Genomic DNA, 27,808 nt, shown 5'->3' with positions numbered 1-27,808 from the left:
CTGGGGGGTTTCTGCATTTTCTAAAGCCGGTTCCCCAAAAATAAAAAAATCAACACCCATGATGAACTTACTTATTCCCTTTTTGGTATAAATTAGTTTAAGTAAATAAAAGCAATCAGAATGTGTAGTAGAAAATTTATTAATCACCATACATAGTAAATCATTCACATAGAAGCTGATTCGTCGGAAAATGCAGAAACATTTGCTCCGCCAAATACAAAGAAATTCAATAATATCCATTAAATTATTTACATTATGTATGAGAAACACTTAATAAATCACATTTAATAGAAATGCACTTATAAAATCTATGTAATATTATATATAAGTAGATAATATTTTTGTAAAATGGACGTACAACCATTACAACTTTGAATTATGAAAATACTCGTAATTTCTGTTCTTGTAACATTTTCATTATAAACAGTTCTTAAATCTAGCTTATCTATATAATTAACTCAAGGAATTTCAATGTAATGAAACACTAACTAAATGTTTCACAAACAAAAAAACCAAGCAGAACTAAATAAAGGTAGGTACATCAAGTCTTAATAAACCTACGCTTATATCAACTTGAGTTTTGATACGTAGATAACAAAGTTGCATGCATGTATGAAGAGGTCAAATAGTATAAAAAGGCACATTTTAAACACAAAAATTAAACAGCCATTTTGAAAATCTTCAGTCGATATAACTAAAAAGTCTTGTAACAATGTACAAAAATAAACTGATGGTTTTACATTACTCGTCGTTTGTTTTTTAATCGAATGAAATCTAAATTAAAATGCTTGTTGTTATCATTACAATTTAGAGATAGCTCTTATAAAATTTAATAACGAGTTCAATATTAAGATAACTTATCAGAAAAATTTAAAGAGACGATTTGTATATGCTTATAATAACAAACCATAATCTAATATACTATTGTAATCACCTTGTGTTCTGTGGTAATTACACATTCATGTAAGTAAATTATTGGGATTCTGACTTTGGACGGCGTAATTGTAAAAAGCGCGTTTTTACAATGTGATGGCCACGTAATTAATCTCGGAATATTATTAATTAGCGACCCGCCCCTGCTTCGACAGGTAACATTTATAAATATACAAACAGAGAAAATAGGGGGACTTCACTTTATAATAAATATGTAATGATGATGAAACATCTATTATTTTTATTGATAAGAGAATCACAAGTTAACTGTCGAGATTCCGTTTACACAGAGCTTCTTGTGCGTATTTTACATTATATTAGGTAATTTATTTTTCATACAACGCTTAGTTAGGTAAAACTAAAGAAAACAGTACCTAAATCAAATCGTATGTTAAGAAGGACAGGTACAATAAATTATTAATTTTTTATGCGAATGAACTCTGAATAGGCAAAATAAATCTTTGTACAACGATTGTGTTTCCAACTAGCCTTTAAAAATTGTCGATATCGTTATTCGTGTCGGTACTTATCTTCAAAAGGTGGGGTGTTGTGCTATCCAAAACTAAAACCTTACAATTGTACAAGTCGAGTTTTTAATGGTGGTTGATTCTTTTTTGTGTAGGTAGCTGCTCCTTTAGGCATACCTGTAACATATGTATAAAGAAAGTTATTATATTATTAAACTAAAAATACTAATAAAAAACGTATTTATTTCATAGAACTGGTACCGAAAAAATTTATGACAGTTTTAGCACCACAGAATTACAACAGTACCTATGTAATTAAGTTCATTTAAATACATATCAAAACATGCATTTTAACGAAAGTAAAATCCACAATAAAACATCAACTTATATTTTTACAATGTAAAATAACTACATTAATCCCATGCCAAAATAATTCCATACAGAAAAAGCTAAAAGATTTATAATCAAAAGTGCAAATGTCATGCATTCATCTGACGTTTATCCTCAAAAATAAAGGATTTCAACGTTAAAGTTAAAATTTTGCTACCTACCTTTAGTTTATTTTGACGCAATCATAAATTATCTGGTTTTATTAAAATTGTTTATAAAAAAAAAACTACATATCGTTACATACACATCTTTATTAATAAAAATTAGATGATTTTTATATCACGAAAATAAGATTTTCTTTTCGAACAAGCTTTTTTGGCACTAAAGCTTTTCCAAAAAATTAGACAGCACTGACACAATATGCTGCAAATATGAGATTTATCAAAAATCTCCAAAAAGTGAAATAATGTAAAGTAAAATAGATATAAAATTAGATAATTAAATTACAGCTTATTTTAATAAATTTGTAATAGTCAATATCACAACAAATGGCTAATTTTAAATAGCATAACATTTTAATCCGAAAAATAGTCGCAAGATGGTACTTATAGTCACCAATTTAGAACATCACCAATTAAAAATTTATAGTCATTCGAATGTTGCCATATACGAAAATAGAAAAATACTTGTAATTTTGAGAATTCACGACTATTATTCTTGTTGAGGAGATTCATAATTTTTTTTCGTACTTAGGTATTACTACTATTACTCATGTTTTAAACGATTTTTGTTTAATTTTTCGATTCTCACGTAGGTATATAAATATAGTTTTGCTACTATCATGCTTCTAAACATTTAAGTTTGTTTACTTTAAATAAAACTACCTACCTATTTATTTAACTCACAATATCATTGAAATTATCTTATCATTTCAGAAATTATTTATTAATTAGTTATGTTTACAATTTGATTGTCCTTGCTACGTATATGTCTACAAAATCAGTACTTTGTATACTTATTCAATTCCAATCAAAGTTTTTACGAAATCATGAAACTGAAGAAAATTAATATATTTTAAATAGTTATTTAATTCAACAATTCCCTGGATTTACTCATAAATATAAAATCAACATAAGCCTGAGAACATAAATGTTGAATATATTCTACTTTATACCATAATTTATCTTTCTGGCAGCACGGCAATGTTAGTAAAGCATACATCCAATAAAAGCATTTTTTTAATAACAGCACTTGAAATTTTCATAAAAAGTAACACAAAAACTGTGCAGCCAAACCACTGTTTTATTTAACGCACAGTTTCACTAAACACCCTATTAACATCATAAGCCCAATCACGGAAATCTAAATAATGGCAACATTGTCGTTTACAGCCGTATTTAGTATGCGCTTGCACAGTGCTGGTATTTGAAACAAGCCTTAGACCTTAGACTCGCTTCCTCGAGAATTTCCAAAATAAGGCGGCCTATCTTTTATCAATAGTATATTTTTCTACCTATTGTTTGGCAACACCGCATACGAAATGCGCGCGTTTTGCGGACCTTGCAACCGATAGTTTCAAAAGCAATTTTTTTGCAGTATTATTTAGATTTCTGTGAGCCTATTATGACTGTAAGCGTGCTTACTAAAACTTATAGACTTCAACGATAAATGCTTACTATAATTGCTTGTTAACCGAATATAGTTAAGTATGGAATTGAGATTCAGTGCAAGTGTGTGAGGTTATCTACAACTCAAAACTCAAAAGTCGCATCTGGATTTATCTTACGACCTTCTTTAGAAAACTATCGCAATTGGTACAGGTGTAAATCAATATATACGGACAGATTACACAGATTGAGTTAGCTTCGAAGTAAGTTCGGGACTTGTGTTACGAGATACTAACCCAACGATACTATATTTTATAATAAATACTTATAAAGATAAACATCCAATAAAACATAAAATAAAATAAAGAATTGATGTACTGCATGAAGCCAATATGTTTATAGTTAAAGCGTTTGCCCTTTAAATGCGACACAACATCTATTTAATGTGAGACATTTGGTGTTACAGTAACATCACCTTAAAAGTTTTTGAATATCGTTCGACTGAATATATATCTCATCAAAAATATACCCCTCAGTACAAGTACTTTATATTTTATTACACACACCGAGTGGTAGATTCTAGGACACTTCAAAATTTCTCAAAATAATATATAGAAAAAGATGAAATCAAAAAATTACTTCGATTTTATTTAAAAGAGATACAACCGTTAATTTTAAAAGATCGAATGATATTCTTATTTTTTTAATACATAACCCATATTATTAGGCCGCGCGAGACAGCCTCAAATTAGTCGGTAAGTAAGAAGTACCAAAAAAAAAATGTGTTCATAGGTACCAGTTTAAATGTACAAAATATTAGTAGCGAGACCTTCTGTCCATGTTTCTTATGGAGTTGGCGAGGCACAGCGCGAACAAAGCACCGATCACCTGAAAACAAGAAAAACAGAAACTTAGAAAAAAATAAAGGAATAAAAAACCAACGGATGATGACTGACATTCTAAACTTTATCTTTACTTTTGTGGCGACATCTCTACGCCACTCGTCAACAACATCAAATCACACAACAACTGTCAATCATCGCGAAGAAATTGACGCGCTCAGCCAATAGCAGCGAAGAACTCAAATCGCGATTTCAGAGATTTCACGGATTGGAGCTATATAAACAACCTCCGACACAACATCGTCGGAGCCGCGGTTCCCCAGGCGTAACACCTAGCCTGGCGGAAGATCTTCCCTTTGGTGGCGGTCGAGCCGAATCATCGCTCCCGCTACACTTTATTATCAAATACGTAAGTCACTTTTTTGTTCACATCATTTGAGAATTTTGGCCTAAAACACAGAAGCACTTGTAAAACGAACCTTTATTCTAGTTCTACTAATTGACCTATTTTCGATTTTGTCAAATGTGATTTACACACAAATTCGACTTTTGGGCTCAGATTCGATTCTCAACATGAACAAACCATCCGCCAGGCGTTTGTCAGTGTGCAATAGCATTATCTTTGACTAAAAAAAAAACTTACTATTTTAATGAAATAAAAATAAATACCTCAACACACGCCACGCCAATAGCAATGGCGGCGATCGGCTTGTTCCACTTCTCGTATAAAGCTCCCAGTTTGTTAGCGCAGCCCTCGTGGTTGTAGCTCGTGCAAAGGTAGTCAGTGTTGAGCATGGATTCGTTTTCGTTGCAACAAGACTTGGGCGTCGACAGCACGCCATAGTCCGATTTGCCTCGGGCACCGCAGCATTGGAACTGAAAAAAATAAAATAAATATAAATATAAACGGCACAAATTACACAGATTGAGCCAGCCTCGAAGTAAGTTCGAAACTTGTGTTACGAGATACTAACCCAACGATACTATATTTTATATTAAATACTTATATAGATAAACATCCAAGACCCAATCAGAAAAAGTTCGTTTCTCATCAAGCCCTGGCCGGGATTCGAACCCGGGACCTCCGGTGTCACAGACGCTGCACTACCGCTGCGCTACAGAGGCCGTCAATTACACATTTCAAACACCATAATTTTGTCTTTTGGTTACATCCTCACCTCGCTGAAGAGGAGCCGGGGTGTCTATACATTGATTGTGACCTTGATTTGGTTAAGTCAGGTTTTCATATGATGCGACTCCCGTCTGACTTTTGTAAGCTTTACACGGGGTCCAAACCCATATTAGATAAAAGAAAGCTGCATTAGATGAAAAGGCCTATTCCCTTAGTCGCCTTTTACGACATCCATGGGAATCTTCAAAAGTGCCGGGAACCACAAGGCAAAAAAATAAACTAAACATACCTGTTTCTCGATGCTCTCGAAGACTTTGACGGACGCCTCATTCTCTCCGCGGTTCTTAAACATGGTGTCTATGGTGTGTTCCATTTCATTCTTGATTGAGCCTCCGTACACGAATAGAAGTACTGCCAGAACCACTTGCAGAATGATGATCACTAGCAAGAAGATCGCGTACTGAAAAAAAAACGTGTTTTCGAGTTATTATTTGTTTTAATGGCAACACCAAATGCAATCATAGATTGTCGATGCACTGATGCAAGTTTTGAATCCTTCTGGCGTTCTGAGGTCAAGCTTTTACACGAAGCGACTTCTGTCTGACATCCGCTACCTTTGCAACCAAACCTATACCGGATCATCTAAATAACACGTCTCTATCCCTTGCGGGTAGACATAGCCAACATAACTTTTCTAGTCTGAAAGGACACATTCAGCTGTAGGGCTTAATGATTCAAATAGTGACATGTTGCTAGCCTATCCCCTAAAAGTAGATCCCAAGTTTATAAGTCTTTCTCTTAGTCGTCTTTTACGACATCCATGGGAAATATATGGAGTGATCCTGGTTTTACCACACGGCACAAATGTATATATTTTCAAAACATCAATACTCACAGTGACAACCATGCAGTGGCTCTCCCTAATAGCACCGCAGCATCCGAAGAAGGCGATGAAGAACATAATAGCTCCGATGATGATGAACAGCCAGGGTCCGACGTTCATGCCATGGAGTAGGTCAGTCACCGTGTTCCATTTGAGGAGGAACGCCACTCCAATACCAACAATGGCGAGGCCGAACAACTGCAAACAAATAATGAAATCTATAAATATCATCAAAATATACATAGCTGAACGTGGCCTATCAGGCTTTTCAAGGCTCTATCCCGCAAGGAATATAGACGTGATAACATATATGTATGTAATATAACAGAAAAAAATCTCTTTTTAGCTTTTATACCTGGGTACAATTTATCTTGGAAACTGGAACACCAGCTAGCCCAGCTAAGCTATAAAATATAAGTAAATGGCACCTAAGAAAAGGTCGCTAAGCCTGATTAGTATTTTCTATTAACTTATGTAATTCTTCGATATATTTATTACTTTTGCCACTAATAAAGGTGTGAAGTTCCTTTGACGGAAAGTAAAACAATGTTTTCCTTCAGAGATGTGGACATTTGATAGCCTCGGAATGGTTAAGATAACACAAATATTTCATTTCCAGGAACTAAGATTCTCATGTAACTCAAAACTATTATATTCCGTGTGAATAAGAGAAATTCAACAAACATCTGTCAACGTTTTTAATACAGCGTTGTTCGATACAAAATCTCAAAAAAAATACGATTTTTTTTGGCAACGAAGAGAAACTGTCCTAAAAAAGGCACTCAAGGTATACTTCCTCAGACCAAATTGAATTGTTGTATAATCGTATAATAAATATGGCGGTCGCGAATAGAAATGTGTAAACATAGAATAAAGGCTAATGGGTTACAGCACTTGGAGCTCGCTAACCATCGCCAAATAAATCTGCCCTGGTATGACTAAAATGCCGTTATCTGCCAAATCCTTGTTTTAAGTAAAACGTCAAAAACTGCGGTAAAAATTTAAACTGATGCCATTCATCAATGAGAACCTGAGAACGCCTATTTATGACTTAAAGGTACCAAAAAGTCGTATATACAGATTTTTCTTATTTTACTGGTAAAAAGGTGTAATCCTGATGTCAGATAACGGCATTTTAGTTATACCACGGCAGAAATATAATATAGACATGCCATAGAACGCACGCGTGTCGCTCCAATAACCAAAGGCGTTAATAAAACTTGTTGCGCCTCTGTCACTCACAAATGAAAGTCTAACAACACCATCAGAATTAATACGATCACTCAGTTTGAGTATCGTCGCATTCCGGTGTGTATCAAAATGTACTATGTAGGTATCAAATGAGACTTCTTCCAAAACCTGTAAAGTGAGACAATGTACCAAGACCGTGGATGCCACAATGTGAAGACAAAAATGATCTTAATTATCTATCTTTCCATTGCGAATAAATATGAGAAAGTGTTGTAGGTAGTAACATGAGTATAGGATATCGGATCCCTGGAAAGGACGCACTGTGCGAATCATATTCTGTAAGATTTCCAATTTCTAGTATAGAAAGTAGACAATTTAATTTGTATCTATTAAAACGCCATTTAACTAAGTGTTAAGCCTTCTTGGCGTGTGATTATTGGCTCTGTCAGCTTGTGAAGGATAAAGACGTAAATATTTTGATAAGCTTAGGTTAAAGTAATAAAGTTAAGTAAAAAACCGTAAACCTGTACCGAAAAACCTATTGCCTGTTCGATTTTTTCTTTTAATTCTTCTTACATTTCGTGGCGGCTCAAAGAGCTTATGTCGCAAATAAATGTTTGGCTCATTTTCATTCACAGTACAAATATAGTGAAATCGAATTTTAAAACAGGAGAAAGCCAATTGCTAAATGATTTCTTTTAGCCGTGAAGAGCTTACATAATATATTCAAGTTACACCATAGCGTTTTATGCAACTACAAAATATCAGTCGTTAATGCAAAAAAGCCAGTTTAATTTGGCATTACGTCATGTCGATCGCAAAAAGGTTACTTTGCAACATGTTATCAGATGTATGTTAGTTACATGTGATTACAAGGACGGTAAACTGCAGATGAAGCTACCAATGCATGAAACTCTTAGCCTCTACTAGAGGCAAATTTGCTGTGAATTTAGGCATATTGATGTGCTCTTGACTGTCCTAACGAAGAGATCGGCCACTTAACCCAGAAGAGAGCCATAGACCCACTAAATGTGGAATCACATAGGTACTTACAATTGCTAACAATGTATATGACACCGGAAAATAACAAGACTGGTATAAAATATAAATATAAATATATACGGGACAAATTACACTGATTGAGTTAGCCTCGAAGTAAGTTCGAAACTTGTGTTACGAGATACTAACTCAACGATACTATATTTTATAATAAATACTTATATAGATAAACATCCAAGACCCAGGCCATTCAGAAAATGGTATGTTGATTAATTTTCTAGGTAGTAAATCAACTGTCGGAAAATAATAAACAGCAGTTGAAATTTATTGTTTAACGTATGTATATAATCTTACGGTGAGGGAAAACCATCGTGAGAAAACCTGCACATTCAGGAAACTGGATGTGTTACCATGATCGATATACTCTTAATCACATCTGAACGTGGCCTATCAGTCTTTTTAAGACTGTTCTGTCTACCACGCAAGTGATATAGACGTTATTATAATGTACAGGAAAACATGAATATCAAAACCAAACAATCCTTTACTCAGAACAGAATTACAAATAAGTTATTTGAAACATACAACATGCCTAAAACCGACGGTTATCGCAATCATGTCGGACGAACGCCGGCCACTCGTCAGGTTATTTCCTACGTTATTTCACGGTTATTTTTAACTGGAGAACGGATTCAGTTCTCGCTGTTGGAAAGCAATTCTCAATGTTTATGGTCCACTTGAACGATATCTCCGGCCCTATTGTTGCCATAAATTGATTATGTTATATTGGTAACAACAGATTAAATTTGAAATTCAGATTAACAGAATTAGTGTTTGCATTGGAAGGTTTATTATTACTATGAGAGATACCCAGCTGTGTCGCATAGACCGTTATAAAAGTCTGAAGAAACTACGTCTAAAGTAAGTACCTACCATGATGTAGCCGATGCTAAATGGTCGAAAACTCGTAGAATTATTTATACATACATACATATTATCACGTCTTTATTCCATGCGGGGTAGATAGACCCAACAGTCTTGAAAAGACTGAAACGCCACGTTCACCTGTTTGGCTTAATGATTAATTAAAATATACTTACTAAATAAATCTATTCCTTAGTGACCTTATACGACATCCATGGGAAAGACATGGGTGGTCCTATTCTTTAATGCCGGGAACCACACGGCACTTAAGAATAGAATAGTCTATTAAACTTCGGATTTTTCTTGTAGGCGATGGGCTAGCAACCTGTCGCTATTTGAATCTCAATTCTATCACAAAGCCAAACAGCTGAACGTAGCCTATCAGTCTTTTCAAGACTGGTGGCTCTGGCTACCCCGCTAGGGATACAGAAGTGATTATACATGTATATATAAGAGAAATGCCGGATAACGTACTGAGTAGGAAAAGCGTAATCATAGCACGATATACTAAAATCTGATGCATGTTTCTCGCAAATAACATCTTTATTACAAAACCGCTATTGAAGTATAGTAGTAAGCTGAACATCGTGACTAATTTGATAAAGAGAGATCAAGCGAGGTTAATTGGTGCGTTTTGGACTCTGCCACGCAAGTGCTTCCATCCTTATTACTGGACTAGTCATATCACCGGGTTTTCTGATAGATTGAAAATGCTCTTTTCACTTTTCGAAACACAAAATACTTAGAAAAAAATATTTTTTGATTTGAGTATTATTCCACCCTCCGACTCAACATCGCCTGAGCAGATAAGCTAAGCGGAAAATCTTTCCTTTGTGGCAGTCGACCAAAACGATCATAATTTTGAAATTATTTCAGCATGGTTTCATACATCATTCAAATATCACTATACTGTGAAAAATCTGACTAAAACTCGCATGAATGTGATGACTAAATGGCTAACCATTAAATCATACCACGTTTTTTTCTGCGCGTCATGAAAAAGGACAAGGTATTGAACCTCTTTCGCAAACAAACTAATTAGTACATTTTATCGAATGGGTTGAACAGCCGAACGACCCTCTTTCCTTATCATGTGTATGGTTTTAAATTAGAGCAATAAAAATACAATGCTTCTGTTATTGCCAGTACAATAGCTCATTTTCTTCACAGTGAATCGCCATTTTATTATTGTTTTCAAAGGCTATTTATATTTCACTACACCTGCTCGAGAACGTTTTGATTAATCTATAAAAATAAGAAAATGAAACGCCCTTTGATCGCCATGGACATCAGGGTCAGATATCAGAAATTTATCTGACACGCCCGACACCATAAGTTCATCAAAATCGAAGTCCGGTGTATAGTACTCATTTAGGCAATAATATAGTCGGCGTTTAAGAAGAAATTTAAAATGATTTCAAGAGTTTCATCGCTTGCGGTTAACTTCTGCCGGTAGGGCTCATCTCGAAAGGGCGTGATACTTTGTATGATTGCCGTCTATATACATATTATTAGATATATATTATAGAATCCAAAGTAGAATAAACTCAATAAAAGAAAAATAATATCTTTGGAATTCTATTAATAAACTATTATCAAGCTGGTATGAATCATAAGAAATAATATAAGTAATTCAGCTGTAGCCGCACAGCATGTGGCACATTGCCTGTCATTGACATGGCGGTGGCCGACTTACGCTTTGCATAATGCAGCCTGAGTATACAAACGTTGTGCAATATGCAGCGGCAACGGTATAGGGTTGTCACTGTTGTCAGTCTCACAAAAACTTTCTGCTTGACTCAATAGTTGACTGATAAGTAATACTTAAGGAAATAAGTTTTAGCCAATCTATACTAATAATATAAAGCTGAAGAGTTTGTTTGTTTGAACGCGCTAATCTGAGGAACCACTGGTTAGAATCGGAAAAATTCTTAGTTATTCTTTAGGCTATACCTATAACATCACGCTGCAACTATTAGGAGCGAAGAAATAATGGAAAATGTTAAAAAAAAACGGGGGAAATTATTCATTCTTGAGGGCTTCAATGATTCCCAAAATAACTATTCCACGCGGACGAAGTCGCGGGCACAGTTAGTTAAACATATTTCTTTTTAATTTAATGCGAAGCTGATAAAGTTAAAAGAAAACATGCAAACATTTTAATAGAACCAACTTAAATATTCAGAAAATATTCTGTAGAACTTCAACATCAATAACTGGAACATGACCCCGAGGAGGATCAACTAACAAAAGATCTTGACCAATTACCCTTTACTGAAAGACCTTTCTTTGCCTTATATAGCTTTCTTTTTAAACTAGGGCATGTGAACCGCTAAAGAGATTGAATATAGCGAACACTAATCCAAATTTTATTAAAATACTATGTTTACCAACACACATTTCTTTGCCGAATACAGCTAATCTTCTAAAACAGTGCCTCTGAACCTTAATCTTATTAATTTAAGGAATTTATTATTTACTAGCGACTCGCCCTTGCTTCGAACAGGTAGCATTTATAGATATAAACCTTCATCAGAAAACCCTCTTTCTAACATTTCAAACAGGAACAAAATCCGCGAAACCTTTCCGAGATTAGTGCATACATACAGACAGGGAAAATAGGGGGTTTTTACTGTGTAATATATAGTGGTTTTTATTAATGATTTTAATTTCAGGTTATATTATTATTTGTATATACATGTACATCTGAACGTGGCCTTTAAGTCTTTTCAAGATTATTGGCTCTGTCTCACCGAATTAATTCCGAATAAGTATAAGGATAATTCGGAATTCTATCCGAATTATCTCTATGGTAGCATCCCTATGAGACCAACCTTCCTTTAAAAAAGAATTTCGAGATAAGTCACCACTCATACAAATGCTCCATTTTTAAAAGATAAAACACAGACTATTATTTACTTTTAAATATACTACGAAGCCGTTACACAATCTAACCAGTTAACAATTATGTACAAAACTATAATGAATAATATACAACTAAGTATTTGCAACAAACAACAATAGTAATGAATACCTAAAACTATCAAATGTTTGGAGAAAAATGGTTTAGAGAACTATCTACCTATAACTATAACTTTCCTTATAGAACTAGTAATTTATGGAAATCATGCATTTTATCAAAGCTCCCAAGTTGGCAATCTGTCTAGACGTCGCGACTGGGGACGACATAAGGGGATCGATTCTGGGGACATTATAATTTATATAATACATCTTTGAACTACCTATGCAAAAAATTCTAAATTCTAATTATTTTTTTTACGGGACATTTCAAACATCACTTAATAATTGTCATATCTTTTGGTTTCACAATATTGGTTGACATTGAATAAATTACATTGCAGAAGAAGCGGTAATAATTGGTAATAGAGGTGTAAATAGTAAAATAATTTGTATAAAAAAATTAGTACAGAACCTCTTAGTTAATAAATAAATGACTTCGCTTCGAATTTAGCTTTGATCACCAATAATATTTATTTCTGCATGAAACAAGGTTAAAAATTATTATTATTGAAAACTAAATTGAGGGACTTATTTTTAAATCCAGGCATAACATCTATGTTAAACTAGATTTTCATATTATAAGTAAGTGTACCAGACATACTGCCATCCATTAAAGTAATAAAGGTATTCAGAATAAGGTACTTAGTGAAAGTACTTTTCGCGTCGCGTACCTCCCCTGTACAGTAATATATTCATACATTTCAATAGGTGTATTAAAAAACTCGTAAGTAGTGAGAAAATTACCAGGGCGACCTATATTGAATGTTTCTTATTATTTTATAAATATTATGGAAAATCGATTCGCTGCTGATGTCAAGTCATTGAACACACACTATTCAACTATTGACTTGACATGTCATCTTTTCTAAATGACGTATTGGGCTCGACCGTCGCAAATAGAAAATCTCTTGGGAAGAACCGCGACGATGTAAAGCTTATCTGACCAAAACTTCCTTCCTTATATACCACTGAGATGTACTCGTAAATTTTTACTTTGTGCACAAATTAATGACCAAAAAGGCTCATCAATCATCCTTGACAAAATTTATCAAACCATCAAGTAATTTCATGCAACCAACATGGAAAATAGGCATGGCACGTAGGCTACTTCCGCTATCGTATAGTTCCAGGTGTTCCTTACATTTCGACGGGCATTGCATAAGTCAGGGCCGTTGACCCCGCGACTATAGTGAGGGGGGGCACGCCCGAGGGAGGGGGGTCATAGACAAAGAGCGGGAAGGCGATGATCCACGCATTTCCATTGAATCTATGGAGATATGGTTCAATTCAATCTACGTTAGTGGTTGATCGGGTAAACGCACTACTAATTTTGAACGCATTTTCGTTTAATTTTGAACCGTTATTTGTTTGATTGCTAACCGGTGCTCTAACTGTAAAGAAAAGCGTCCTAAGGAAATCACTACATATTATAAAGTCCCCCTATATTTTCCGTCTCTATGTATGCGCTAATCTCGGACAGTGGCGGATAATTTGCTCCTGTTTGAATTGTTTTTCCAAAGGAAGGTTTATCCATCCGTCCTTTGTAGGGTACACAGAGCCAGCAATCTTGAAAGGCAGACAGGCCACGTTTAGCTCTTTGTTTCGTTAAGGAAGGTTCATAAGTATTTATATCTATAAATTAAAGCTCTGTCCACCCCGTAAAAGATAAGGACGTGATAATAGGAAATGTTTTTGAGGCGTCTCAAATCCACTTTAAAGGGCAGAATATTTGTCCCAAATTTTATTGGTATCATCAAAATGTCTTTATTGTTCGTACTGTTATTTCTATTGAGTTAAAACACAGGAAACTAATTTAATTATAACCATTTCACATATTGATTTACAGACAGTCATTAATACGTTTGTAGCAACGTTAGTCATATTAACATGCTGTTGCTATGCCATATTCTTCATTGTCAACAAATTATTTTTTTGAACTATCTTCTGGAGTCACGACTCCAGCCGTGTAAAAGGACAATTCCTGATAATTTCAGTTTTTGCGGGAATTTCGAGATCGGGAATCCATCTATTAGTGCCAAATTTCAAATCTCGACCAGCGTTTTGGGCTGTGCGTTGAAATGTCAGTCAATGAGTCAGTTAGCGTACCTTCTATTTATTAACTACTCAAAGTTTGCAAGGATGTGTGTATGTTCGTTTGTTAATTTTTCACGAAAAAACTACTGAACGAAATTTACTGAAATTTTGCAGTTATAAAGCTTAGACATTGGAATAGCATAACTTATAAACGGACTAAGTCACGGAAAACAGCTTATATATAGATCGAAATAGTCAACTAATTTAAAATCTTAATGAATACAAACTAAAGCTCCTTATTATAAAAAAAGATGATTACAAACTAAAATAAATTTACAATTTGTACAGTTCCTGCATAGGATCAACTTGCGGGAGTGTGCCCAGAAGGCTGGCAACATTGCCATTTTCAATGGCTATGCTGATTCTCTGAGCCAGATAATTTCCAGCCCTCCGGTTACGAATTACCTCAAGCTTTTTCGACGACAATCGCTCCTATAAGTAAGTATAGATGATTAGAAAAGTGCGTCATTGCCCTCATGGCTTGTCCCTTTGAGACCTCCCTAAGGAGTTCGGGTTTCATATGATTACGTTGTTACTCTATTATCTAATAAATTCTTATTCAATAACATTTGTGTCTTTAAACATTTGCTGCAGCGTGCCATTTTGGACATCTGATGTCATTTGACCTTCGCGGGTTGCGTCATTTTACAGATAAATAATTATACACTTCTATATATACATAAAACCGCGTCTTTATCCTTAATGGGGTAGACAGAGCCTACAGTGTTGGAAAGACTGAAAGGCCACATTCGGCTGTACGGCTTGACGATGAAATTGAGATTAAATGCACTTATTTCTTCATTGTCATTACCTATATTATTTCTTACATACATACATACATACATATGGTCACGTCTATATCCCTTGCGGGGTAGACAGAGCCGACAGTCTTGAAAAGACTGAATGGCCAAGTTCAGCTATTTGGCTTAATGATAGAATTGAGATTCAAATAATGACAGGTTGCTAGCCCATCGCCTAAAAGAAGAAACCTAAGTTTTTAAGCCTATCCCTTAGTTGCCTTTTAAGACATCCATGGGAAAGAGATGGAGTCTATGATGATGGTCCTATTCTTTTTTGTATTGGTGCCGGGAACCACACGGCACATTATTTCTTAATCCTTTTTAATTTTATCTTCTGAGCTTTATCACATAACAACATTGCATGTTATATGGTGCCAAAACGAGAAAATGAAGGTCGAACCACCAAAAAGTAATCAGACCTCTTGCAGAGTCAAGTTTAATAAAATTTAGTAGACCAGCTTTAACTCTTTAAGCCCTAATTTTAAGCGGACAGTTCATAGCATTTTCCCACTATTAATCTCGTAGGCCTGCCAACCGTGGACCAAACTGGCCTTAGTCGGTCAGTTTCATGAAAATCTGTCCAGTAGTAAGTAGTATGAGTTTATTCAAATACAAACATACAGAAATATCAATCTTTTCTCTTCATTAATTTGTGGATATGGACGAAATGTTAATAAAATAACATGAATTAAATATATATGAGTTAAAAAATAATTCGTTAGATGGCAAATGACAAACGTGTGTGTAAATTCTTCTCAAACAAAGTATTATGAGGAAGCAAAGAATATTAGGTAAGTATTACAAAAATACGATTTCGACTAACAATAGCCACGCCTAGGGAAATCTTATTTTAAGACGAACTAAATTTTCACGTTCATGCGTTAAACGGGCAATTTCTAACGTAAGCGAATGCGGTTTGTTTATTTCTGACATATGGTAGCTGTTACAATGTGGTTATCGCCCATTGAAATATAGGCACATGTAGCAATGACTCTTTTCTGAGTTATGTACATTAGTTTGAGTGCTAACCGATGTTTTTATGGTACGCATGTAGCTCTAACCTCCTACCAAAGATTCGCTTTTGATCATGCTCCTTGATTACAGGGAACCTAACCCATATTTAATTATGGTTACATATCCAATTGTAGTCTAGTAGGTAGTCTCTGCCTACCCCTCCGGGAAAGAGGCGTGATTTTATGTATGTATGTATGTATCCAATTGGTAGAATGATCAGGTTTCCTTTCGTATTGGGCCAAGCAGCTGAGTGGCCTTTCAGTATTTTGATGACTGTTGGCTACCCCGCGGGAATGTAAACGTGATTAAGTGCATGATTATACATATGATTTGGATTAAGAACCTCCTCCTCTTTTGAAGTAGGTCAAAAAATTACTTACACACATTATTATTTCTGAAGTTGGTTAAAAAAAAGGACAAAGCTGTTATCCATCGCTATTAGTGTTACGACATGCATAGTAAACGGGCATAGGCGTCGTCGTAAAGGCCGAGATGATGTCATCCCGCAGAGAGGTCACGTGGTAGACTTGAGTACCGAGGAGACTTGGTTAAATATTTTCTTAGACTAATCCTGATTAAGTAAACGTGCGTCGCAAAATGATACGCTTAGATATAACGAATTTCTGTGTATATACAGCCTGGAAATGAGAATGTTGTTGTATATTAGTTTAGATTAGTGCCGTGTGGTTCCCAGCACCATAACAAAAAAGAATAAGACCACTCCATCTCTTACCCATAAATGTCGTAAAAGGCGACTAAGGGATAGACTTATAAAATTGCGATCCTTTTTTTTAGGCGATGGGCTAGCAACCTGTCACTATTTGGATCTCAATTCCATCATTAAGCCGAGCAGCTGTACGTGGCCATTCAGTCTTTTCGGGACTATTGGCTCTGCCTACCCCTTAAGGGATATAGACGTGACTATATGTACGTATTAGTTTAGAAATGCAGTTGTCCATCAGAATGTTTAAGATTTTGTTAAACCATCGAGTCAACTTTACAGATTCACAAACCGACCAAAAAACCTGTTAACAAGCCTTCGATTCAAATCTTTAGTCTCCACCGACCACCATTCCTTAATTAGTAATTCATTTGTTTTTTGTACGGCACACTCAGTTATCAGAGGCAGAGGTTATCTGTCTAGAGACGATGTTACTATAAAACGTACAGTTAAAAGATGAAAGTATACAAACCGAGGTTGAAAAAATCTTACAAACTCATAGTATATGAAGCTAAGAAATCAGAGTTACTTGAGTTATTATTACAGGAAGCATATGAACCAAATGCAAATATTGTATTGCTTGGTAACTGATAACATTATCCCACGAGACTTTACAAGTGAGAACCGGCAAAAACAATATACGAGTAGGTACAACGTAAAATGTTTGAAGGCAAAGGAAGGAGAACTTTACAACCAACGAACAACTTTATGCACATTCGTTTCCAAGTTACTACACTTAGATAGATAGATACTCTTTATTTTACCATAAGAGTAAAACATACAAAACAGTATAAGAAAATAGGACCACTCAATCTCGTTCCGATGGTGTAAAAAATGTGGTAAAAGCGACTAGGGGATAGGCTTATAAACTTGTGATTCTTCTTTTAGGCGATGGGCTAGCAACCTGTCACTCTTTAAATCTCAATTCTATCATTAAGCCAAACAGCTGAACGTAGCCTCTATCAGTCTTTCAAATACTGTTGGCTCTGTCCATCCTGCAAGCGATATAGACGTGATAATATGTGTATGTAGGAAAAGTCGTTTGGTACCCATTAAAACTTTTCTTCAGTTTCAAGGTACTTTGACGCCAAAGGCTTACAATACGATTGTGTAAACGCTTCGTAAACCCTTAGCTCAAGCTGAAGATAGAATTGAAGGTTCAACACCACGGGAGCGTGACTTTTCTTTAAGAAACTCTTGTTTTAGTATTTAGAACAACAACTGAGTAGAGAAAAAGATGAAGATTATAAGAAGTATGTGTATATATGTGCCGTGTGTGTAATATATGTGCCGTGTGGTTCCCGGCACTATTACAAAAAAGAATAGGACCACTCCATCTCTTTCCCATGGATGTCTTAAAAGGCGACTAAGGGATAGGCTTATAAACTTAGGATTCCCCTTTTAGGCGATGGGCTAGCAACCTGTCACTATTTGAATCTCGGTTCTATCATTAAGCCAAATAGCTGAACGTGGCCATTCAGTCTTTTCAAGACTGTTGGCTCTGTCTACCCCGCAAGGGATATAGACGTGATCATATGTATGTATGTATAAGAAGTATATATATGTTGAAAGTTAGTATATGCTCAAGTATTTTCAAATAGACTTCCTATTAATAAAATAAGAGAATTCCAGCATGATAAGAGTTTTATTCGAACATAATATCGTAGAATTCACTACGTCTTAGTTCGCACAAGGCCAACAACATATTTTATATCGAGGACTTAAAGGATGACGTCAGCTGAACTTCAAGGATACCTCCCCGAGCCAAATACAGCATCCTTGCGAACATTCCCCATTTTCCCTGACCCATATACGGGAACTTTCCGAAGGTGACACGGAACATTTGAACAAAGTGACAGTCCTGGTTTATGGTCGTATAAAAATTCATCATTCGACCTTGTGTTCATTACTTGAAGTATACGTAATACGTAATATTTATACAAGCTAGAATTTAATTTACAATTTGATTAAATTTTGCTGCATAAAAAAAAGATAAATTATAAGCAGATATAAAAAAAAATGTTTTGGAGTAATGATCTATGATTCTACTCTTTTCATTGATTGGCCTACGATCGTATTAACACAAGAGTTTAGTTATTACTAAATTCTTGATAAAAAAAATGAGATTACAACCTAAATTTAGATTTACAAAATGTCCCTGCTTAGCACAGCATCCACCTGCGGGAATGAACCCAGAAGGCTGGCAGTATTGCCATTTTGAAAGGCAATACCCATTCTCTGAGCCAGATAATTTCCAGCCCACCGGCCACGAGATATCTTCTAATTATATAAAATTCTTATTAAATTAGATCTACATATATCATTATATGATAAACATTAATATACATTATAAAATACTTGAGCAAGACTTATTTGAAAGACGAAGATATTGTTCAAAAATTGAAAATAGTTTCTGACGATAAAAATATTTAAAACACAATTACAAAAAATAACAGCTTACATCCCTGTTGAGAAAGTCTTTAAAAATAAGTTTCTTTTTGACATTTCTACATACATAATCCAGGCAGAAAGTGTCAACAAGATATTTGATCATTCGATAAATTGCTTACTAACCTATTTCAACACTATTGAAAATTTATAAGAATACTATTAGATTGAATATGAGATGACCTCGATTGTATACTATATACCTACGTACAATATCAACAACTGGGTGTTATGTACACAAGATACAATCAACGAGACGGGGTGGTAATTACACGCTTTCAAGTTACAACGTACTGACAAACGTAGGCGATTATATTTTTACAACCTATTACTATCTGTGACCTTCCTGAATATTTCCACTGCCAATAAATATACTTAATAACTTTATCTACCGGTTTTATAACATTTTCTAACAAATTGTTACCGCTTCTTTTGCACTGGCTGTTTTGAAGGGGCACTAAACTTGTGGTTCCCGGCACCAATACAAAAAAGAATAGGACCACTCCATCTCTTTCTCATGGATGTCGTAAAAGGCGACTTAGGGATAGGCTTACAAACTTGGGATCCTTTTTAAGGCGATGGGCTAGCAACCTGTCACTATTTGAATCTCAATTCTATCATTAAGCCAAATAGCTGAACGTGGCCATTCAGTCTTTTCAAGATTGTTGGCTCTGTCTACCCCGCAAGGGAAATAGACGTGACGATATGTATGTATGTATGTATGTACTAAACTTGGTTCTAAGTAATTTGTTCGACTTCAATCAATGTCGTGAAACCAAAAGATATAACAATAATTAAGTGTTGTCCCGTAATAATGAATAAAAACTTTGTATTAAATGAATTATTTTAAATGAATTTTAATTTTGAATTAAGCACGTGATGGATAATATCCTGGCTCGAGTGTCGTCGGCACAGATGATAATGCAATTTACCGAACTTTGTAAAACGGAGATAAAATGGAGAAATTGTCGAAAAGCGGGCCTCAAGGCTCAAGTTCCGAAGTTCAAGCGGCTCCAAAGCTTAGCCGCTGAGGGTGCGACTAGTAACAACTAATATATGTAAATAACAGATGAGTGATGATGGATACCGTTCACATAGTGAAAGATTCTTATTTCTACGAACACGAGAGTAAAACAAAGGAAACATATTTAAACCTATTCAACTTACTGCTCCTACACATGCATCATACGAGTATATCGTCAACAACACAAACTCCCTCTACAATAACAAGAAAATGCCATGCCCACTCATAAAAATGAAATAACGCTAAAGCTACACTGACTGATTCATTAATTATTCAATGAAATACACCTGTTGACTTGGAGGGTGTAGACAGGAGGGAGTTTGGTCACGCAAGCAGGACTATGGCGCTGATGTGGCCGAATTTAATGAATTCATAGCGTATTATGCAATTCTCTTAATCAAGTTAACCTAGTTTAGAATTGTAGCTATGTAATGGTAGAAAAAGAAGGAAATAACAGAAGAAATTTACGGTTTGAATCCGAAATGAAGAATAGAAACAACATAGACAAAGAAGTTAGAGAAACAGTTAGCAAAATTATTACAATTATTCATTTCGCACATGGTACAGAAAACCACAGAATTGACGAGGCACATACATTTATACGTATTTATATAATAATATCTGAAGTAAATAAATTCTATACAAAACCATAACGTCTAAGATATGAATGAATTACTTCCAATAAATGAAGAATAATGAACAGCAAAATTAAAATATGCAAAACGATAACAACGCCTTTTCTCATTTCATATTCTTACTTGCATTGACTACACTACAGTCATTAGTATTTTTATTATGAACAACTGACAAAGTTTTCCAGTTAGCAACACTATTATTTTTAAAATTTAGTTATACTCCTTATTTCTAATCACTAATGTTTTATTCTGATGGTTTCATTTGTTGTCAAAATTAAAATATCTACATTAGTTTCATGTACCAATTACGGGTCGACATTGAACTGTCCAACCCTAAATGTGTATGTTATGATTATGATAAACACGCTTAATTCCCCAATTACAAAAATGACCGTATGTAGGCACATGACAAGTATTTTACATTAACGACTGCCTTCACGTCAACTATAAACTGAAAAAGTACTTTTACAGATCCCTTGGGATACATTAACAAAAAAAAAACCATGACATAGACGACATCACGCCCTAAAACCGTATTTCATTAAATCATGGTTACATACATACATATAGCCACGTCTTTATCCCATGCGGGGTTGACCGAGCCAACAGTGTTGAAAAGACTAAAAGGCTACGTTCAGCTGTATGGCTTTATGATAAAACAGATATAAAAGAAAGCCAGATAGGGATTGAATCTATTCTAAGGAACCACACGGTACTCAAATCATAGTTAGACGAATATATGTCCAATTCGAGTATTATTTTAAATCATATTAAAACTTAAGAAGCCAAACATTGAGAGTGGTAGTCATTTCACAAATAAATTCTATAATTATCTTAACAATTATTATCTTCGTAAAACAATTTTTTTCTAATTTTGGAAAATTCCTTGATCATAAAAGCAATTATGCTACGTCTATCGAGTTTTCTTGATAAACTAGTTACGTTTTGTTTTTTTTGCTTTGTCGCTTGCCTTGATTTTTTTTTTGTTATTGTGAGAAATCTTATCGATATCTTGGTTATTGCCATTACCTTGTTTAACAGCATGTCATATTGTAAAAGATATAAAAATAGTTTAACTCGACCTCAATCACTTCGTAGGTCGACCTCATTTTAGTGTCATTCAGTTAGACTGTCATAGTCGTTGGGGTTATTGGTCAGAAATATAAACTCCGAAAAGATACAATCTGAAATCGACAAATTATTGATTTATCATAGCGTTTCGTCAAATAAATGTATATAATGTAGCGTTATATCTTCATGTAGTACATGTAACTTAAAGTTATGACTTGAGCAGGTTTTTGCGGTATTGTGTTTGTTACTATCTTCGATAAAGTATAAAAATATTTTATATAATATTGAGGTTACTATGTACGAATAGCATTTCCGATTAACTTTTGTTGTAATTTTGTCGAAGCTATGTTTTTAATGTCGCTTCTATGGTACACTTATAAGTCTGAAACTAGGTTAATGTTTATTTCTTTCTGTTTTTATTTATGACTAGCGACCCGTCCCGGCTTTGCACGGATAGCATTTATAGATCTATACCTTCCAGCACATACCATACATATAGACTATATAATGATTTGAATCTCAATTCTATCATTAAGCCAAACATCCGAACATTTCCTATCAGTCTTTTTAAGATTGTTGGCTCTGTCTACCCCGCAAGGGATATAGACGAGACTATACATATGTATGTAATGTACGATATTGTAATTAACCGAATCTCAAATATAAATCCAAACAAAGCGGTAAGATGCCTTGATATTTTGATATGAAATGCAAAGGCCATCTGTAAATCTTTTGTCAACTTCCTTATTCATGTTAATTTCACAATTTCCTAGATTTATTTTCAGAGAAAGAGGTTATGGTTGACACCGTGTACTTTCATTGAATTTGGCTTAGTGCCGAGTCAGAAATGACTCAGTCGGGTTTAAATTAAAAACGTAAACAGGACGGATCTACTCGGCTAGGCTGTCTGCTCATTAACAAAGGTGAAAGAACTCCGGCAGATGAATTTTGTGTATATGTCTATGTTCTCTTTATTTTCTGATATCGACTAGAGTTTACTTGGTAATGTAAGTACATAGGAATATTATCTTAACTACTTGTGGTGCTTCTAAAACCAGCAGTATGAAAGAGTTGTCAATTTGGCAAATCGAATCGATTTCTCCTCAAGTTACTTACATACATACATACTTTATAATTTCGTATATATCCCTTGTCCCCACAAGGGATATATACGAAATTATAGACAGAGCCAACAAGTCTTAAAGACTTTATGGGTCACGTTCAGATTTCTGGCTTGATGCTAGAATTAAGATTTAAATATTGCAAGGTTGCTAGCCTATCGCATAAAAGAATCCAAATTTTATGAGCCTATCCCTTAGTCGCCTTTTACGACATCTATTGGAAAGAGGAGTGGTGCTTTTCTTTTTTTTTATTATTGCCGGGAACCACACGGCACTCCTCTCCTCGAGTTAAGTACGTGTAGTCTCTTCAGAAATAAGTCTTGGGAAAACATTCTTGCAAATTGTGATCATATCGTAAAGTGCTAAGTTTGCGATTCACATGTTAATAGCAATCACAATAAGACATCCGCAACAGCATGTATGGCCTTGAAAGAATGTGAGCGATGCACATTACAGTGTGCACGTAAATATTTTAGATCAAAGCTGAATGACGTGGGATGTTCCAAGTAATTTACTAAAACGAACGTGATGTCATATTATGTTTGTAAGTCATTGAGTCACTTGTTCGCACGCCATTCTTTTGGTTTGCTTGCATCATTTTAACGATGATACTTTGCATTGTTGGAGTCATTTTATTATTAATTTATACCTGGTCGTTTTAATTGCATATTGTCTTCTTGTATGTCATCAATGATCTTTACTTTATTCAGTTCAGGTTTTTTGATGCTTGATTGCATTGTTTTGTCTACAATTTACCTTTGTAACGCATCGTTTACATAAGGTATCTTTGATTATCTTAAATAGAATTTACGCCGTTTGATGACTACATATTTTTGATACTAGACCCAGCAAGAGTAATTTCTAGTGCTGTGAAACTTTTCAGTCTTTTGTTATATCAAGGGCCAAGTCTAGACAACGCCATTGTCTAGGTACATATTTTGTTTTCCTGCAGACTATTGTGTTCAATATTTGTTATTACATGCAAGAAGCTGCATACATTGCATTTATATTTCACCTTTTTGCAGACTTTGTGTACAATAAGACACGACACAAGGTGGGAATGTAGTACACCAACTGTTACTGCAGCTGCTGAAGTTTAATGCCCGCTAAGGTTATTTCAGATAATATCTTTGGTTTAACTCTTAAGCTTAAAATAGAGCAAAGTTTTGGTTAATTATGTAGGTATGTCCTTATAGCCTAAACTACTTGATTGTGAAAGAGACCATTGATTCTCTCTGCTTCATAGCTAAGTTTTTTTTTATATGAGTTTTTCTTGATGACGAGGGCAAGTAGGCCATAGGTACTTAGGTACTTACCTAGGTAGGAAGGTACCTACTTAGATAATTTTTCGTTGATCGTTGAAAGCGAGGTGTAACTAACTTGTACAGATCTTTGTCTTTTCCAAGTTGGGGCATTATTTCATATGAGGTCTTATTCTATTTTTTAGATAATTAATGTTACTTCTCTACTGTTCATTAATGTTACTTTAAAGTCTAAAGTCATTAATAGTAATTTCATAAGTACCTATTTGAGAAAGTTGTAAACGGACTACTGCCGATGTCACTAACTTATCAACGTTGATTTTAAATTTAAGGATGAACAAAAAGGGTCTTTCACGTGCAGAAAACTTTTGGACAGCATGGTCACTTTGTTTTGGTCATTAACGACGCTTTGGTTACAGAAGAGACAATTGGACAAAGGGAGCCTAGTCCTTTATTCGGCGTTTTAAAAAAAACGCTTTTCGACCTGATGTTTTTGCTTTCCCTTACCTGAACTTGGCAGCAGGGTCACCTTTTGAAGGGGCCCTTTATACCTATGTAAGTATATACAAAACACCAAAAATCCGCGAACAACCGGTTGGGATAACAGAAGATATATTTCCGAATAAACCTGTTGTTGATTTCATTTTTAACTTGGATTTCTGAACGGCCACGTTTGCTGACCAGAGCGACTACCGTAACAAAACCAAACCGGTTTCTATCCAGACGCCCTTTAAGAATTAACTCACCGCGACAACCAGGTTGAAGAAAAACAGCACATATTTCACAAAACTCGTTCCACATCCCATCGTGAATGCACTGAGTCACACAATTTACTCACAAGTTATCACACGCGGTTTTACTTGTTTATTTGGTTGCCGGAGCGAGATGACCTCACCATTCGAAATACAAAACGCAACTGAACTGAACCGAAAAGAAACGAACAAGAGGGGATCGCGATGGCGACGCGTCCCCTCTTCACCCCGCCATGGTACGTGAATAGTGACCCCTCATTCACCTGCGTCTGTCCCACTCTAACCTAAGCAGATTTAATAGTCTATTTCGCACGTTTCATCTCGTGTAGTAGTCATCTTTATTTATCTCGGTTGTACTGTATTTTGATTTTATTTTGTAAACCTACAGATTCTATGATTATTTCTATTATCATCGCTTCTAATTATGTAAAAACTTCGCTTCCATATGGATTTCCAAAAAAACCTAAGTTCTAGTCTATCTTTTTTGCCAAATTTCATCACAATCTGTCGAGCTCTTTTTTGTTTTAGAATAAAGTATGGACTAAACTTTTGGCCTCGCTTGCATGGGATAAGCAGAGAAGAAGAGTAACAGTTGCCGTTATAACACCTGAACTGAGAGTCAACTTTATCTACATGAGAAACTAACTCCATCATAATATCAGTGGTTTTTGAGTTCGTTCTGTAGATTAAAAAAAAAATACGTCTTCTCTTTACCTACATAGAAGACTTATCACGATGATAGCATCAATTAAATAAGTGCATACATAAAATCACGCCTTTTGCCTAGAAGGGTAGGCAGAGACTACATTTTTCTACTTGCCACGTATATACAAATAAGTAAGTAACTAGAAATATAAAGAAACACCGTGAAAAACCGATACCCATGGCATGAAATTAAAAGAAAAATAACTCGTTTAATAAACTGAATTATTACTGAGAAACGTTCACTTTCGTTTGGGGATACATTGCAAAAAGTGGCCGCAGTAACTGAGCGCCATAAACCAACATCGGTGAAAGTGTGGTTATGTTACGACAACGCTTTCCAATAGGTAGGCAGTGGTACTTACCTACCTACCGCGCCCTTTACGGTACGCACTGCCCACAGCGATGACATAGCTACACGAGGCGAAACGTGTATCGCCCGTCTAAAATAGGGGGTTGTAATACAGACCGTTGTGCCGTGTGGTTCCTGGCACTCAAGAATAGAACAACTATATATATTTTCCACGGATGTCGTAAATCCGACTAATTAGGCTTAAAACTTGGGATTCCTCTTGTAGGCTATGGGCTAGCAACCTATCACTACTTGAACAAATCATAAAGCCATACAGCTGAATGTGGCCTTTCAGTATTTACAAGACTGTTGGCTCTGTCTACCTCACAGGAATTTTATTTATTTATTTAAAACTTTATTGCACAACAACAAAAATGTACAAAAGGCGGACTTAATGCCGTTTGGCATTCTCTACCAGTCAATCAGCTGACTAAACAGATAAAACTTTTGAAGATTTTGAAGGAAGTCAAGAAAGGGTGCGCTGTTAGAGAGCTAACACGAGAGTCGTGCACTCCTTCCATTTGGCTCGTGTAACCGAAGGTTGGTAGCGCCATGGTTGCTGGAAGGATACCCATAGGTACATAGGTACACACATACATACATATAGTCACGTCTATATCCCTTACGGGGTAGACAGAGCCGATAGTCCCGAAAAGACTGAATGGCCACGTTCAGCTGCTCGGCTTAATGATGGAATTGAGATCGAAATAGTGACATGTTGCTAGCCCATCGCCTAAAAAAAGAATCACAAGTTTGTAAGCCTATCCCTTAGTCGTCTTTTACGACATCCATGAAATGGAGTGGTCCTATTCTTTTTAGTATTGGTGCCGGGAACCACACCCACATAGAGGCAGGTTTATTATACTCCTAACCGAGTGTTATCAGTGGCAACATACAAATATTAATAAACTTATGGGCTTTTTTTTTGGAGGATTCAACCTGTCACTTTTGAATCTCAATCCTATCATAGGCCATACAGCTGAACGTGGAATTTCAATCTTTTCGAGACTGTTGTCTCTGTCTACAGCCTCTGTCTGTTGGAAATATACATATATATGTATTTTACATACATACATATGGTCACGTCTATTTCCCTTGCGGGGTAGACAGAGCTACCAGTCTTGAAAAGACTGAATGGCCACGTTCAGCTATTTGGCTTAATGATAGAATTGAGATTCAAATAGTGACAGGTTGCTAGCCCATCGCCTAAAAAAGAATCCCAAGGTTGTAACACTTAGTCGCCTTTTACGACATCCATGGGAAAGATACGGAGTGGTTCTATTCTTTTTTTGTATCGGTGCCGGCAACCACACGGCAAACGGTATGTATTTTATATATATATATATATATATATATATTTTCTATTCAAAGAAAAACCAGAGTTCACATGACATAGATACTTACAGCATTGTATTCTACGGTACTATGTTTTTGTGCGTGGTCGGTCAAGTGGTCCCTTTTACACGTTCATTGTTCCCAAATT

At 35.2% G+C, this 27,808-nt stretch overlaps 2 protein-coding genes across 3 annotated transcripts in view; both read right to left on the bottom strand.

The window, feature by feature from the left end:
- The window catches only part of LOC106134506 (CD63 antigen), a 515,731-nt gene that overhangs the window by 339,301 nt on the left and 148,622 nt on the right, over nucleotides 1-27,808 (bottom strand). The gene's annotated exons all lie outside the window — the stretch shown is intronic.
- Nucleotides 119-25,457, bottom strand: LOC106134472 (CD63 antigen). Of its 2 annotated transcripts, none has more exons than XM_060954802.1 (6): nucleotides 25,266-25,457; nucleotides 6,207-6,392; nucleotides 5,601-5,771; nucleotides 4,849-5,055; nucleotides 4,134-4,225; nucleotides 119-1,577 (listed from the first exon to the last, which is right to left on the bottom strand). In XM_060954802.1, the coding sequence occupies exons 1-5, from the start codon at nucleotides 25,323-25,325 to the stop codon at nucleotides 4,154-4,156; spliced, it is 696 nt and encodes a 231-aa protein (XP_060810785.1). In that variant the 5' UTR covers nucleotides 25,326-25,457; the 3' UTR covers nucleotides 119-1,577; nucleotides 4,134-4,153. The 2 variants fall into 2 exon arrangements, with proteins under 2 accessions (XP_060810785.1, XP_060810786.1); XM_060954803.1 differs by having other exon boundaries at nucleotides 4,167-4,225.

This window comes from Amyelois transitella, chromosome 5, assembly GCF_032362555.1.
Source record: "Amyelois transitella isolate CPQ chromosome 5, ilAmyTran1.1, whole genome shotgun sequence".
NCBI lineage: Eukaryota > Metazoa > Arthropoda > Insecta > Lepidoptera > Pyralidae > Amyelois > Amyelois transitella.
Note: the sequence above shows the minus strand (reverse complement) of the source record. Positions and strands in the feature narration are given on the sequence as shown.

Bases quoted from the DNA above. Each gene is read 5' to 3' on its own strand.
- LOC106134472 (XM_060954802.1), bottom strand. From the start codon at position 25,325: ATGGGATGTGGAACGAGTTTTGTGAAATATGTGCTGTTTTTCTTCAAC. The intron at 5,056-5,600 runs GTATGTTTAGTT...TATTTTTTTCAG, and splicing joins TCGAGAGCATCGAGAAACAG to TTCCAATGCTGCGGTGCCCG. The intron at 4,226-4,848 runs GTATTTATTTTT...TCTTGTTTTCAG, and splicing joins TTGGCGTGGCGTGTGTTGAG to GTGATCGGTGCTTTGTTCGC.